The sequence below is a fragment of the Erythrolamprus reginae genome, chromosome 8 (assembly GCF_031021105.1).
Source record: "Erythrolamprus reginae isolate rEryReg1 chromosome 8, rEryReg1.hap1, whole genome shotgun sequence".
NCBI classification, from domain to species: Eukaryota; Metazoa; Chordata; class Lepidosauria; order Squamata; family Dipsadidae; genus Erythrolamprus; species Erythrolamprus reginae.
In genome coordinates this window covers 44424680-44441976 of record NC_091957.1, presented here as the reverse complement: position 1 = coordinate 44441976, position 17297 = coordinate 44424680, and the positions used below count along the sequence as shown (strand labels likewise).

The 17297-nt window shown below is 42.3% G+C and overlaps 1 protein-coding gene across 1 annotated transcript; it reads right to left on the bottom strand.

Moving 5' to 3' along the window:
• Positions 1-4889: 4889 nt before the first annotated feature.
• Positions 4890-16225, bottom strand: FUNDC2 (FUN14 domain containing 2). The gene is made up of 5 exons (XM_070759811.1): positions 15938-16225; positions 10726-10876; positions 8431-8506; positions 7744-7881; positions 4890-6089 (listed from the first exon to the last, which is right to left on the bottom strand). Exons 1-5 carry the CDS (start codon positions 16116-16118, stop codon positions 6012-6014), a joined length of 624 nt encoding a protein of 207 aa, XP_070615912.1. The 5' UTR covers positions 16119-16225; the 3' UTR covers positions 4890-6011.
• Between the last annotated feature and the right edge of the window lie 1072 nt (positions 16226-17297).

Below are 17297 nucleotides of genomic sequence, written 5' to 3'. Positions count from 1 at the left end.
AGAATGGTACTTCCTGTTGTTAGCTCAGTAATAAACCAGATAGAGGCTGGTTTATACCTACCGTGTTTCCCCGAAAATAAGACACTGTCTTATATTAATTTTTGCTCCAAAAATTGTGCTACCTCTTATTTTCGGGGGGTGCCTTATATTTCTCAAATAAGACAAATTCACAGGCAGAAAAGCTGACACCCCCAAAGAAAGTGTACCGTACGGTACACTGATTACGGTATGGTACCTGTCAGTATGGCACCCACACACACAAATGACGGAACTTATATGGTACAACAGTATACTCCCGCTATTGCAGCTTCCGGCCACCAGAGGAACTATGGTCTACGCACTGTAGTGGAGACTGTAATGGTGGTGAGACAGCAGCAGACTGTGTCTGCTGTACTGGACGGTACAAAGCGATGGAAGGGGCCAGCAGGGGGAGGCACATTATTACGGTACCACTATGAACAGCTTTGAATGGTACTGTATGTTTTTCCACCATACCTTATGTAAACTTGACTACGCCTTATTTTCGGGGGGGGGGGGGGGGGTGCCTTATATTAGCAAATTCTGCAAACCTTTTAAATGCCTTACTTTCGGGGTACGTCTTATTTTCGGGGAAACGGTAGCATAGCCAGAATCCATGTGAGTTACAGTTCAAGGCCATACATTTGACAATACTATTTGCCGATGACTCTAAAGTGTGCAATAGGGTTGATATTCCTGGAGGAGTCTGTAATATAGTAAATGATTTAGCTTTACTAGATAAATGGTCAAAGCAATGGAAACTGCAGTTTAATGTTTCCAAATGTAAAATAATGCACTTGGGGAAAAGGAATCCTCAATCTGAGTATTGCATTGGCAGTTCTGTGTTAGCAAAAACTTCAGAAGAGAAGGATTTAGGGGTAGTGATTTCTGACAGTCTCAAAATGGGTGAGCAGTGTGGTCGGGTGGTAGGAAAGGCAAGTAGGATGCTTGGCTGCATAGCTAGAGGTATAACAAACAGGAAGAGGGAGATTGTGATCCCCTTATATAGAGCGCTGGTGAGACCACATTTGGAGTACTGTGTTCAGTTCTGGAGACCTCACCTACAAAAAGATATTGACAAAATTGAACGGGTCCAAAGACGGGCTACAAGAATGGTGGAAGGTCTTAAGCATAAAACGTATCAGGAAAGACTTCATGAACTCCATCTGTATAGTCTGGAAGACAGAAGGAAAAGGGGGGACATGATCGAAACATTTAAATATGTTAAAGGGTTAAATAGGGTTCAGGAGGGAAGTGTTTTTAACAGGAAAGTGAACACAAGAACAAGGGGACACAATCTGAAGTTAGTTGGGGGAAAGATCAAAGGCAACATGAGAAAATATTATTTTACTGAAATAGTAGATCCTTGGAACAAACTTTCAGCAGACGTGGTTGGTAAATCCACAGTAACCGAATTTAAACATGCCTGGGATAAACATATATCCATTGTAAGATAAAGTACAGAAAATAGTATAAGGGCAGACTAGATGGACCATGAGGTCTTTTTCTGCCGTCAGTCTTCTATGTTTCTATACAGAGCTGGATAGACCAGTGAATTTTCCCAGCTCAGGAAAATGTTATTTCCGATAGAATACTATATATGCAGCCTGGAATTACTAAAAATGAATGTACTGAGAGTCATGTATCTGAAATAGATCCACTGTTTGACAGAGCCTACAACAACTCTTGTCAATATGATGCTTTCTAGTTTCTTGGGAGGCAGTAATTCCAAGAATCCTTGATCATTAACTAATCATATTAACTAATTAGCAAAGCATCAGGTTGCCCACGATTCATCAAACATCAACGGCCCCACGAGACAAAATGATTCTGAATAATTACAATCATAAGCCTTTTAAACTTTTCCTTTTAATTCTTCTAGGCTTAATTCAAAAAATGCATGAACCCCCCCTGCCCCCAACTTACAAGAGATTTTCCATTTTCCAAGAGATCCGACGGCATATAGATTGAATAAATAAGAGACTCTTCAAAACCATTTAATTCTCACTTCAAAACATTTGACTATTGTATAAAAACTTTAGATTCCTCCAAGACTGACACAGAGGGTCGATAGGATTTGAATTCAGTTTTGCAACTGTGCCCCACTCAGGTTAATTAAAATTGACCCAGTTTTTGTAGTGTTTTAACTTCAGTCTCCAAAGGTGCCTCAGGATAGATATGTTATATACAGCAACTGCAACACCAAGCAACGGTAATAGTTTTGCGATTCTAGGAGAAAGGTGTATCTGTTTTAAAATGTTGTAGACAAGTGGGCCATTCATGCTCCTGCAGGGGGAAAAATATTTTAAAAACATTTAAACAGATGACTGAATCCAAAGTGCTGCATAAAAGAGCTGCCAGTTGAATGCCTTCTACATAAATGCTTTTAAAATATTTTTTTCCTCCTGCCTCAGTTCTTTATCCCCAAAGGGTGAAGTTATAATCTCTCATGTTTCCCAATAGCTCAGTCAGCTTATTCAAGCTCCCTCTTGCGTTTAAAGGATTCCCTAGCACGGCAAGTATTTTAGGCATCTCCCAACAAATAATAAAAACCTTAAGACTGGCCGTTGGTCTCAATGAAATTCACCAAAATCCAGAGGATCTTTGTAACTGTTGAAACCGGTCTTGCGAGAACTGAGAATTCTACTGCCCAAGGACTACATCAACCATCAATTTCCTTTGAGGAGCAAGAACAAGACACATATGAATATATACACTCCCACAGATATAACCTTAATCTTTGCTCAACAACTAGAAAAAAGGCCATTATTCAGTGTTTTGCAAACTTGGCAACTTTAAAGACATATATGGACTGCCCAGGTATACCAGCTGGGGAAATTTTGGAAGGCGATTCCTTTAAATTTAAAAAAAAATGCTAAGATGAATTCCACAGCTCAACACCGTAGCAAAAATATCTTGCCTCCCAGATTTGGAAGTTTATGGTCAGAATCGTCTCCTAAAACCAATAATGGGATTCAAATAATTTAACAAGCAGTTTACCCACCACCGCCCAGATGCCTTCGTTTCCCCCAAGCATTTCTTTGCTAACACAATTTCTGGTTCTGTCACATTTCTTGCCGTTGTGTGCAGGAAAACAATTTGTGGGACTCCCTCAAAAAGTTACATCAATTCCAACTTTACGAGATCTGTTTCCCTCCCGCGATAAGTTGGAATCGACATAGAAACATAGAAGACTGATGGCAGAAAAAGACCTCATGGTCCATCTAGTCTGCCCTTATACTATTTCCTGTATTTTATCTTAGGATGGATCTATGTTTATCCCAGGCATGTTTAAATTCAGTTACTGTGGATTTACCAACCACGTCTGCTGGAAATTTGTTCAAAGCATCTACTACTCTTTCAGTCAAATCATATTTTCTCACGTTGCTTCTGATCTTTTCCCCAAATAACCTCAAGATTGTGCCCCCTTGTTCTTGGGATCACTCTCCTATTAAAAACACATGATATCTACAGCCTGCAAAAGTCCTCCATTTTAGAAAGTGATTTATGACACACCCTGGGAGGAGGAGGGAAACAGGTTCATAATTGGGTCGTAAATTACATAGGGCATACCTACCTACACTTGGGTACGTGCTGACATGTTGCTCCTAATAAATAACTGGATTTCTTTTGAAACTTGGCTCAAGGCTCATGGTTTGGTTGAGCAGTGGTTCTCAACCTGGGGGTTGGGACCCCTTTGGGGGTCGAACAACCGTTTCACAGGGGTCGCCTAAGACCAGGGGGAAAGACAAATTTCCCATGGTGTTTGGAACTGAAGCTTCTATTCAGGCGCCTTGGAACATATTTTTACAATCCGACCAATCAGGCGTTTTCAGTGGGGGTGTCCTTCTGACCTTCCTGCCAATCAGCTTAAAGCTCTGTTGGGAGAATTGGCGCTAGACTTATGGTTGGGGTTCACCACATCATGAAGAACTGTATTAAGGGGTTGTGTTATTAGAAAGTTTGAGAACCGCTGAGTTAGAGCATCCATCGGAAACCTGAGTTTTCGATCCACGCCAAGAGAAGATTGCTGAGCAGTCTGCATTGGTTGCCAATCAGTTTCCGGTCACAATTCAAAGTGTTGGTTATGACCTATAAAGCCCTTCATGGCACCGGACCAGATTATCTCAGGGACCGCCTTCTGCTGCACCAATCCCAGCGACCAGTTAGGTCCTACAGGGTGGGTCTTTTCCGGGTCCCGTTGACTAAACAATGTCGGCTAGCGGGACCCAAGGGAAGAGCCTTCTCTGTGGCGGCCCCGGCCCTCTGGAACCAACTCCCCCCAGAGATTAGAATTGCCCCCACCCTCCTTGCCTTTCATAAGCTGCTTAAAACCCACCTCTGCCCCCAGGCATGGGGGAATTGAGATACTCTTTCCCCCTAGGCCTTTACAATTTTATGTATGGTATGTCTGTATGTATGTTTGGTTTTTATAATAATGGGTTTTTAACTGTTTTTAGTATTGGATTATTATCATATGCTGTTTTATTACTGCTGTTAGTCGCCCCGAGTCTCCGGAGAGGGGCAGCATACAAATCCAATAATAATAATAATAATAATAATAATAATAATAATAATAATAATCCCCTGATAGCGCAGTGGTAAGGATGCAGCATTGCAAGCGGACTCTGCCCACTGCCAGGAGTTCGATCCTCATGGGGCTCTAGGCTGACTCAGCCTTCCGTCCTTCTGAGGTTGCTAAAATGAGGACCCACATTGTTGGGGGCAATATGCGAATACTATTTCTACCTTGTAGGCACCGCAGCGCGGCATCGAAGGTGTAAATTCTATTGCTATTGCTGAAAACACTCTCGGGACGGTGTAAGCTTTTACAGCACAGAGTTACTACCTGTGAAAACCAATGAAAGAGGTTCCAGGCCAAGAAAACTTGTATTATTCAACAATGTGTGCATTTATAGGAAGTGGGGAAAAAAAGGATGACAGCTCTATCAGCGATTGTCGCTATCTCACAGATACGATGGCAAGAACTTCAGGAGAAAGCACAGCCAAAGCAATAATCTTTCTGCTCAATATCACCATTCCTATAAAGGGAAACAAACTTCAGGCAACGGAGCCCAGAATTTGGCTGGTTTTGCTCTGGGCTAAAGTTAATTCTCCTACGCAGAGCTCAGGGCATAAACAAACCTACCCAGCTCCCTTTTCAACCTGCATCCCACCATCCACATTAATTCCACTCCTGGGATTCACTAGCAGTTGCTACCAAGACTCAAATTTATCCAGCTGCAAACGTCAGACTCTTAATCCTGCAGCCGTTCCACCACAGAGAACCTGGTTTTAAGATGTTTTCCTTGCAAGGCAGCGCTAACAGAGTCTTCCAGGCCCTCCGGTTAGACAAAGAGGACTATAGAGAATCCCACACAGCAAGAGTCAAAAGTTTCCACAGATTATTCCAGTAATCTTGTAGTATAAATTATAAAAAAAAACTTGGATGAGTGAGTACAAGAAGCTGTCGCTCGCAGGCACGGGCTTTGTTGGGAAGCCAGGAAGCAGCAGCCATTTCTGGATGGCAGTTATTTCACGATACATTCTCGTCTGACTTGCGTTGCTTCCTGGGTTTGCTAGGAGATACTCGACACTTAATAAGAAGACGAACACATAAGCAGGTGCTATGGGTCCTTCCACAGTTAAGTTGTCTAGGTTACGCCAGTAAAGGGAGAGGAAAAAAATAAATGTGTAGGAGCAAAGGGGAATTCTGCAGATTTTGGCATCTGAGCAGGGATCGAATGCATCTTGAAGATCGATCCAACTTCCCTCCAGCATCGAATTAAAAAGAAGGATTGAATTGGGGATGGGGGGGATAGGGAGAAGGCTAGCGGCAGTGTTTCCGGATGCTACTTTGCAGGTGTTAAAAAAACAAAAAGGCCAGTCAGGAGGCTGAATGCTTCAGCCGGGCTAAATCAGGCAGCGGAGGAACCAAGCGGGAGGTCGGCTGTAAGACCAAACCGGTGGAAAAGGCAGATTGGGTGGGATTCCTAAGAAGCCATGCCCAGCAAGAAGCCACCGACGAAGCCTCCGGATAGCAGAACGTTCCTCTTCAGAAAACTGACGGCCTGGAAGTGAGAAAGGAAACGTTTACAGGGGGCTGAGGTTGCATTCTTTGTAGAAACATAGAAGATTGATGGCAGAAAAAAGACCTCATGGTCCATCTAGTCTGCCCTTATACTGTTTCCTGTATTTTATCTAAGGATGGGTCTATGTTTATCCCAGGCAAGTTTAAATTCAGTTACTGTGGATTTACCAACCAAGTCTGCTGGAAGTTTGTTCCAAGCATCTACTACTCTTTCAGTCAAATAATATTTTTTTCACGTTGCTTCTGATCTTTGCCCCCAACTCACCCCAGATTGTGCCCCCTTGTTCTTGGGTTCACTTTCCTATTAAAAACACTTCCCTCCTGAACCTTTTTTAACCCTTTAACATATTTAAATGTTTCGATCATGTCCCCCCTTTTCCTTCTGTCCTCCAGACTATACAGATTGAGTTCATGAAGTCTTTCCTGATCAGTTTGATGCTTAAGACCTTCCACCATTCTTGTAGCCCGTCTTTGGACCCGTTCAATTTTGTCAATATCTTTTTGTAAGTGAGGTCTCCAGAACTGAACACATTATTCCAAATGTGGTCTCACCAGCGCTCTATATAGCGGGATCACAATCTCCCTCTTCCTGCTTGTTATACCTCTAGCTATGCAGCTTTCCCTACCGCCTGACCGCACTGTTCACCCATTTTGAGAAATCACTACCCCTAAATCCTTCTCTTCTGAAGTTTTCGCTAACACAGAACTGCCAATACAATACTCAGATTGAGGATTCCTTTTCCCCCAAGTGCATTATTTTACATTTGGAAACATTAAACTGCAGTTTCCATTGCTTTGACCACTTATCTAGTAAAGCTAAATCTTTTGCCATATTACAGACGCCTCTAGGAATATCAACCCTGTTGCACACTTTAGAGTCATCAGCAGATAGGCAAACCTTCCTTACCAAACCTTCCCCTATGTCACTCACAAACATATTAAAAAGAATAGGACCCAGAACAGATCATATTCTTTGGAGGAGCAAAGATCCCAAAAGCTAACAAAGGGAATTGAGCAAAACTACTGAGTGCTGTCTAATTTAGTGGATTCCTCAAACGGTGATCCAGAGGATATCCCTATGCTGTGGATATCCAGAGATTGATTGATTGATTGATTGATTGATTTATCTATCTCTCTATCTCTCTATCTATCTATCTATCCGCCCGCCCGCCCGCCCGCCCACCCACCCACCCACCCATCCATCCATTCAATTTTTATGCCGCCCTTCTCCTTAAACTCAGGGCGGCTTACAACATGTTAGCGATTGCACTTTTTTAACAGAGCTAGGCTATTGCCCCCAAAATCCGGGTTAAAGTTGCTTTGAGGAGAAGGTGACAATACTGGTGTGTAGTCCTCTCTATACAGATTTGGGAAGGAGAGTTTTTGAAACTCTTTTAGGACATTCGTTGACGTGTCTGAGTATCTTTATAGTAGAGAAAACTGTGCCACTGATTTTCTACAACTGTGCAATTTTTACTTAGCAAAGAAGGAAAACACAGCCCTGGGAGGAATGCAGATTGCTAACCCTAATTCTTTGCCTCTCCTTCTCTATTGCATAATCATTCTGCTTTTTCTCACTCGCACCCCAGCAATCAGCCCTCCAAAATTTTCACAGGTTTGCCCCTCAGTCTCACCTCATCAAATTGGCTCTTTATCTCTGGTGTCAGCTTGTTGGAGGTGCTATTAGAAAACTTCAGGTGCTTCTTAGCTTTGCTCACGTCTCGTTCAACCATCTTCCAGTCAATCTTGATGTACCCCGTGTGGTTTGCAAGCTGGAGGAGGAGGGAGAAGTTTCATGAAACCAAGGTTTGCACGTAAAACCAGGTTTTCCTGGACATTGGGCTCATTTCCCCAGTTTGACTCAAATGGCACGCCAGGCAGACATTTTCTGCCCAGAACCTTCTGTAAAACAAGATCTCAAATCCCCTGACCCTTGCAGGCAGTTCCAAAGGATATCACCCTGTATGTTAACACCCCAAATAGCACCTGAGAAATAAATCAGAATCCACTCCAATTCTCACCCAAAAGGTTCGATTTATTAGCAGAGCCATGTTTGTTACGTTTCGGCCATTCCGATACTAATTTAAAGCCCTACATGGCAGTGGACCAGAATACCTCCGGAACCACCGTCTACCGCACGAATCCCAGCGGCCGATAAGGTTTTTCTTGCCTAGGTTTAGGATTTTGCTTTAAAATTACAATTAAAATAAGATTATGACTACTATCACTGCTCCCATGAGATTAAAACAAGAGGGTGAAGCTTTGGCTGAAGGCAGATTCATTATGACCACTCCCCAAGCCCAGGATGGACACAAACCAACCTGGAGCAGGAAGAAGCCACCTCCCACTGCAGTCGCTGCTAATTTGCCAACCTTCTGGAAGATGAATCCAGTGCACCTGCGAAACGAAACAGAGAGGGTCAAATAGGCTAGATGAGAATCATTTTGATATAGTGGTTTGGGTACCAGCTGAGAACCCAAGGAGACTGAAGTCCCATCTTGGGCATGAAAACTGGGCCAAACACCAAGATTTTCACCTTAGGCATGAAAGCTAATTAGGTGAATTTGGACCAATCAGCAGGAGACTATGAGTTCTAGTGCCGTCTGAAAGCCAGTTGGGTGACCTAATATAATTATCGTCAGTTCTAGTGCCACCTTAGGCATGAAAGTCAGCTGGGAGTTCTAGTGCCATCCTAGGCACGAACGCCAGCTGGGTGACCTAATATAATTATCACTAGTGGGCTGGGAGTTGTAGTGCTGCCTTAGGCACGAACGCCAGCTGGGTGACCTAATATAATTATCACTAGTGGGCTGGGAGTTGTAGTGCTGCTTTAGGCATGAAAGCCAGCTGGGTGACCTAATATAATTATCACTAGTGGGCTGGGAGTTGTAGTGCCGTCTTAGGCATGAAAGCCAGCTGGGTGACCTAATATAATTATCACTAGTGGGCTGGGAGTTGTAGTGCCGCCTTAGGCATGCAAGCCAGCTGGGTGACCTAATATAATTATCACTAGTGGGCTGGGAGTTGTAATGCCTCCTTAGGCACGAAAGCCAGCTGGGTGACCTAATATAATTATCACTAGTGGGCTGGGAGTTGTAGTGCCGCCTTAGGCACAAAAGCCAGCTGGGTGACCTAATATAATTATCACTAGTGGGCTGGGAGTTCTAGTGCCATTGTAGGCGTGAAAACCAGCTGGGTGTCATAATGTATTTATCATTAGGAGACTGAAATCCTGCTAGGTGACCACCAGGGGATTGGGAATTCTAGTCCTGCCTTAGCCGTGAAAGCTGGCTGAGCGACTTTGGGCCAATCACCAGGAGACAGCGAGTTCTAGATTCAAAGTCAGTAGGATGACCTTGCGCCAGTCCCCCTCTATCAGCTCTAAGAAGGATGACCCAAGGGCAGATTACTTCTTAAAACCCTTAAAAAAAACCCTGCAAGGAACAGTCCAGAAAATCAATAGAGTCAAACACTGACTTGAAGACACAAAAACATACAAAATCCCCCAAACTGATGATTTAAATCATCAGCAAAGGATCTATCTGTTGTTGTTGTTTTTAAAAGTGGATATTCAAACTCCAAGAATTATGACACCGCTTGGTTGATCTTATCTGTCACCCATCCTTCAATCCAGGGGTGAAATTCAAAAAAATTTCCTACCAATTCTGTGGGCGTGGCTTGCTGGGCGTGGTAGGGGAAGGATACTATCTATCTATATCAACTTTATTTGATTAGTCAATCGACCATATCAAAGCGAGAAAAAGGACCACATCGGTCGTCATAAAACTCTGATTGGTTAAAATACAATAAAATTGGCTAAAATAGAGGGAATTTGAATAAATAATAAGTTAAAATGCAGTATAATAAGCTAAAATTAAGTAGTAAAACATGAGAATATAACTCGTGCAAAGGATTATATTAAACAAATCTAAGATACTGATATAAAATATTCTTAAGTAAGATGTATGCAAAACATCTCTTGAGGAAAATAGAGGACTGGGTAATTGAGAAAAATATAATTGGGGAAGAACAGGCCGGGTTCAGACATGAACATTCTACAATAGATAACTGCTTTGTGTTACATCATCTTATTACCAAATATACAACTGATGGCAAACATTTATTTACTTCTTTCATAGACCTTAGCACAGCATTTGACTCTATAAACAGAGACATCTTATGGAAGAAGCTGGCCAAGTTAAACATGGAACCCAGATTACTATTCCTGATAAAGGCCCTCTACACAAACACATGTCTGAAAGTCAGTACTGGGGTCAGTGGCTCTCTTACTCAGAGCATCCCCACCTACAAAGGAGTCAGACAAGGATGCATCTTGGCCCCAACGTTGTTTAACCTTTATGTCAATGACACTCCAGGATTTCTCCATTCCACAGACCTGCACATGCCAAAGATCCTCAACAGACATATTAACATCCTTCTATACGCTGACGACATGGTTCTGATGGGAAGGATACTATAAAATCCCCATTCCCTCCCCACTCTGGGGCCAGCCAGAGGTGGCGTTTGCCGGTTCTCTGAACTACTCAAAATTTCTGCTACCGGTTCTCCAGGACCAGGTTCAATCCAAGCACAACCTGCACGCAGAACGGCCTCACCATCCTGTGACGCCCCCAATCGCCAGCTGGGTGGCCACGTTGTATTTTTCCTCGTTGGAAGATGAACTCTGCCCAAAGAGTTTGCGCCACCACGGTTGATTCTTGGTGTATTCAGACAGGTCCAGCACATCGTCCTCACTGCTTAGCCTCCCTAAAAATAAAATCAGACCATAATCATAAAGGTGGGGCGGGGAGAAAAATAATGATGACTTACAGGAAAAGGGAGTTTACTTTGCAGCAAAAATGCAAAAAGAAGTGTCGTGGCGGAAATGTACTTTCTCAAATGCAATTCAATCAATCAATCTATCAGAATATAGCTGGAAGAGACCTTGGAGGTCTTTTCAGACACTGCTCTCATCCATACATTGTTACCCATTGTTAATGTATGTGCAAAGTAATTGTTGAATAACAAAAATATGCACATGGAAACGTTTATGAAAGTAGTTTTTTTTAAATCTTCCCCCCTGACCAATGAATGTTTTAGTATGATTGTCGAATGAATGGTAATGGTAAAATTAGAATTTTTAAATGAATTGTTTTAAATGTATTATTAATTGGATTGCTTACTATTGTTCTCTGTATTAGTATATGCTGTGAGTCGCCCCGAGTCCCCGGAGAGGGGCGGCATACAAACCCAATTAAATAAATAAATAGTTATGAATAATTACTCAGCTACTCACAGATACACTAACTTGAGTTAAAGTTTACTTTAAAAAATAGCAAAATCCGATAAACCAGCGGTTCTCAACCTTTCTAATGCTGCAACCCCTTAATACAGTGCCTCATGTTGTGGTGACCCCCAACCATAAGTCTAGTGCCAGTTCTCCCAACAGAGCTTTAAGCTAATTGGCAGGAAGGTCAGTGGGACACCCCCACTTTAAACGCCTGATTGGTCAGATTGTCAAAATATGTTCCAAGATGCCAGAATAAAAGGTTTAGTTCCTAACACTATGGGAAATTTGTCTTTTCCCATGGTCTTAGGCGACCCCTGTAAAATGGTCTTCTGACACCCCCCCCCCCCCGCAAAGGGGTCCTGAAGACTGCATGGCACTTGAAAGTGCTGCGCTGAAGTTTGATTTCCTGTACGCTGCCGTGCAGCCGCGCAGCTTACAGGGAACAGCGGTTCTGACCCCCAGGTTGAGAACCACTGTGATAAACAGTCCAGGTCATACACATAATAGTCAGAATAACAGTCCAAAGAATATCGAATAGCAAAGTCTTCTTACCAAGTTTAAACAGTTTAGCTACAACAGAGACCAGAATGTCTAAGAAAGCATATAAAAAAATAGAAATATAGATTGACAGAAGAAAAAGACCTCCTGGTCCATCTAGTCTGCCCTTATACTATTTCCTGTATTTTATCTTGGGATGGATATATGTTTATCCCAGGCATGTTTAAATTCAGTTCCTGTGGATTTACCAACCATGTCTGCTGGAAGTTTGTTCCAAGGATCTACTACTCTTTCAGTGAAATAATATTTTCTCATGTTGCTTTTGATCTTTCCCCCAACTAACTTCAGATTGTTTCCCCTTGTTCTTGTGTTCACTTTCCTATTAAAAACAATTCCCTCCTGAACCTTATTTAACCTTTGAACATATTTAAATGTTTCGATCATGTCCCCCCTTTCCCTTCGGTCCTCCAGATTATACAGATTGAGTTCATGAAGTCTTTCCTGATTTTTATATGCTTGAGACCAGTGTTCCCTCTAATTTTTTTGGGGGGTGGGCAGAAAAGTATAGTGTCTGAGCGGCAGTCCCTTTGGGACTGGGCGGCACAAAAATAATAAATAAATAAATAAATAAATAAATAAATAAATAAACAAACAAACAAACAAACAAATAAAAAACCCACCCTGTTTTGCCTGAGAATTTCAAAATAAAATACTGAACTGTGTGTCTATAACAGTGAGCTCATAATAGGGCAACTCTATCAATATCAAAATGCCACTTAAATAGTTGAGCTAGTTTCAAACTACATTTTGATTTTCTTTCTCTCTTCCTTACTCCCATTCTTTTTCTTTCTCTTTTCCTTCCTCTCTTTTTTCTATCTGTTTCTCTCTCTTCCTCTCTCTCTCTCCTTCCCTCTCACTCTTTCCCTCTCGGCTTCTGGGCAGGTTTGGAAAACTCTGAGTTGATGATGATTTTTAAGTGAGCGATTGCTCACTGCTCATCTTAGAGGGAACTATGCTTGAGACCTTCCACCATTTTGGACCCGTTCAATTTGATCAATCTCTTTTTGTAGGTGAGGTCTCCAGAACTGAACACAGTATTCCAAATCACAGAGAGAAAGCGTATCCGAGAAAATATCAGAGATTGTATCAGAGAGAGCAAACTATGATCTCTAGCTCCTTCTTATGGAAACCTGCAACGCAATCAACCAATCAGAAATAGCATACAGTTAAAGCTATATACATTAACACAGTTAAAGCTATATACATACATCGTTGGTTTATATATTGCCAACCCAACTGTTTGGACAGAGTCCTAGCATCCATAATTTATTCAGTAGATGGAGAATGACATCATTTGCAAAACAAAAACACACCCAGAAAGCAATGGTTTTTGGCTCACGGGCAAAAATATTAATAAATCATAATCAAATCAGAAAGACGTCAAGCCTATTTTAGCTTAGCATATTTTAGCCGCAGTCATGCAGTGGTTAGAATGCAATGTTGCAAGCTAATTTACTGCTGACTGTCAGGAGTGATACTATCTCTATTATGCTAGTCTGTTTGTAAAGATATGAATTTAATAGAGATGGACGTAGACAGAGGAGCTTGTAGAACTGTAATAAATACATTGACTTATTTTATAGGCTCCTCTAGTGCCACTTTCTAACACTGTGCATCTGTTTCTGTTAAACATGCTCAGTTATTGTCATCTTAAATAACAACAATGCCAAGAACAGCTTGTTTCAATTGACTTCTAGAAAGCGTTAAAAATCATAACAAACAAAAACCAAAAAAAAACACAAGCCATGGTGATAGGGAAAAACCCAGAAATACTGAATACTTAGTGACCAACTAAATAGCTTGAGTGCACAAATGTTTTCCAAAACTCATCATTCATTCATTCATTCATTCATTCATTCATCCATCCATCCATCCATTCATCCATTCATCCATCCATCCATCCATCCATCCATTCCTTCCTTTATTCATTGATTGATTTGATTTGATTTTTATGCCGCCCTTCTCCTTTAGACTCAGGGCAGCTTACAACATGTTAGCAATAGCACATTTTAACAGAGCCAGCATATTGCCCCCACAATCCGGGTCCTCATTTTACCCACCTCGGAAGGATGGAATAAAATTAGCTGTTGTTGTTTCTTATATTCATACAGGGTTTATTTGTATCAACTAACATAGAATACAAACATTAATAACCAGAATCGAAAGACAGTTTCATTAATTTGTTATTTCACTTTCCAAATCATTACATCCAAAACTATGTATAGTGAAAGTTAAGGTGAACTGAAATCCTAATTATTTCTTAATCATTTCATTATTGTGTATTCGCCACACCATGAGGAACTGTATTAAAGGGTCGCAGCATTAGAAAGGTTGAGAACCACTGAGACCTTTTTCTCTCAAGACTTGCCATACCCAATTCCTGCAACCAGTCTTTATTTGTTTAACCTCCAGCTAAAACATACGAAGAACCGGCAAGTTAGTTGATTGCTAGCAGATGATGGGATAATTTTTCAAGGGCAGTATTTTGTGTGTGTGCAGCCAAGCGGTGTGTAACTGATACCCAGGGTGCAGCTACGTCAGATGCTCCATTTATACACACTGATGAGTAATTTCTGATCATCAGTTGCTCTCTTTCAACTCAACACACTCGGCAGGACTGTCTAAGTAACCCTTCTGAGACTTTTCCCCCCAAGGAAAAGTAAAATGAATTTTTGAAAAGAAGAATGCCAGGGGTGTTTGTGGGAAGGGCAATAATGTCTCGTTAAAAATGGCTTTTTGAATCACCAATTTAATCACTATGGTTTTTTTTTAAGGCTTTTATGTATTTATAGTATCGCTATCTTATCAGTTGTATTTTTATTGCTTTTAGTACCCATAATTCTGTTAGCCGCCCTGAATCCTATTGGAATGGGTGGCATAAAAATATAAATAATAAATAAATAAATAAAATATACAGTGTTTTATTTTTACTGCACAATGCAAAAGGATGAGTGGGGAGTGAAATAAAAGCGAAATAAGGGGGTTTGTTATTTCCAGCCACAGTTCTGGAAGCTCAGTTGGACCAGACTGAGAAAGAACAAGCCTTTAGGGCAGTCCTGAAGATGGACTGGTTAAGTGGTGGTGGTTTCATCCTCTTCACAAACTTCACTTTGAATAGAATATAAATATAGAATAACAGAGTTGGAAGGGTCATTGGAGATCTCCTGATCCAACCCCCTTCTCAGGTAGGAAACCCTAAAATATTTCAGACAAATGATTGTCCAATCTCTTCTTTAAAACTTCCACTGTTGGAGCATTCACAACTTCTAGAGGCAAGTCATTCCACTGGTTAATTGTTCCAGCAGGAAGTTTATCCTTAGTTCTTAGTTGTTTCTCTCCTTGATTAGTTTCCACCCATTGTTTCTTGTCCTGCCCTCAGGTGCTTTGGAGAATAAGTTGACTCCCTCTTCTTTGTGGCAACCCCTGAGATAGTGGAACACTGCTATCATGTCTCCCTTCTTTTGTTAAATTAGGATGTGGCAAAGCCACAAGCAGGACATCACAGCTCCAGATCAACACAACTGATTTTAAAAATGCAAAATTTGTAGAAAGGAAGCCTGGAAGTTATGGTGGTATCATTATATTATATATATTACATTACATTACATATGTATAATAGTACATGGTACTATTTCCATACATGGAAATGGATATCCTCCAGCAGTTTTCCCTGGAACCTCCCCTCGGGGCATCTTCCTAACACCCCTGTAAGGTCGGACCGGGCAGCAAAGGGACAGGCGTGAGGAACAATCTTCCAGGGGCCGGGGAAGATGGGTAATGGAGTCCAACAATGCACAAGAAGTCACCAGCAAAGCCAATCCACCCCTTCAAGGGGAGGAGAGGAAGGCCTAACGGGGCGGAGCCAGCCGACCAACCAGCCTCCTGCGGTGACGTCACTCCCGCGGCGACGTCACTCCTTTATTTCCAACGGACGCGGAGAGGGGGGGATGGATGGAAAGGGGGCTGCGGGTGTCCCTCACCTGGCATGACGGTGTAGAGCCGGCGCTGCTGCAGCTGCGCCCGCTTCCTGCGCTTGGCCTCCTGCTCGAGTCGGATGAGGGAGGAGCACGAGTGGGCGCCGCGGCCGTAAGGCGGCCCTTCCCGCTGTTGCTCCTCCTCCTCTTCCTCCTCCTCCCCCCCCGGGTACGCGCACCCCTCCATCGCGCTCCGGAGGGCGCATGCGCGCTCTCGCTTGCGCGTGGAGGGAGCCGACTAGCGGCGGCAGCCCGAGCGTCGCGGCGTTTTGTGGATCACCTAGGCGACGGCGCGGCGGACGGGCCAACGCGCGCTCTGTTTGTGGGCGGGGCTGTGGCGTCATCAGACGAGGCCCCGCCCCTTTGAAGACTAGCAAAGGAGATTTGGACGCCTAGAGAGGCGGTTTTCAATTTCCGGGTCTGGGTGACATAACGCCTCTGAGCGTGTGCAGAGATTTTTTCCCCCTCTTCAGTTTCCATCTATGCAATGAACAAGGAGCAGCTTTTTCAAGTGTGTTACATGTGGAACAATTCATATAATACATAGAATGATCAGTGCAATCCAGTTTTATTTTATTAAGGGCCCCTGCCAGATTCAATTAACATCCTACAGGATCTACACCGCCCTGGGAAAGTAAATTAAAACAAAGCAATATTTTCTGAAAAAGTAATTTATTGGAGCAATTTTCACATTGGCCAGGTCCTGGACTGTGTTTATGTAGTACTTTGCAAGAAAGGAAGAGTGAACTTTCGCTTGTCATATCTACAAGGATACCTATATGAGAATGTAACCAATGCAATCCGATTTTATTAAAGGCTCCAGCCAGATTCAAATAACATCCCACAGTATCTACACCGCCTGAGAAAGTAAATAAGACAAAGCAACATTCTCTGAAAAAGTTAATTTATTGCAGCATTGTGTCATTTGCACATCCTGAACTTTGCAACAGAAAAGGTTTACATATCTACAAGGGTACCTAAATAAAAAATATAATTATTACACAGCTTTATAGCATTTTGCAACCTGTTTGTTCCAGTGATGCACGACACTTTAGAATTAGAATTAGCATAACAGCTGGAAGGGACCTTGGAGGTCTTCTAGTCCAACCCCCTACTTAGCCAGGAAACCCTACACCACTTCAGATAAATGGTTATTCAACATCTTTAAAACTTACAGTGTTGGAGCATTTACAACTTCTGGAGGCAAGCTGTCCCACTGATTAATTGTTCTAATTGTCAGGAAATTTCTTCTTAGAACTAAGTTGCTTCTCTCATTGTTTCGTTTTCACCCATTGCTTCTTGTTTTACCCTCAGGTGCTTTAAAGAATAGCTTGACTCCCTCTTTTTTATGGCAGCTATTGTGAGA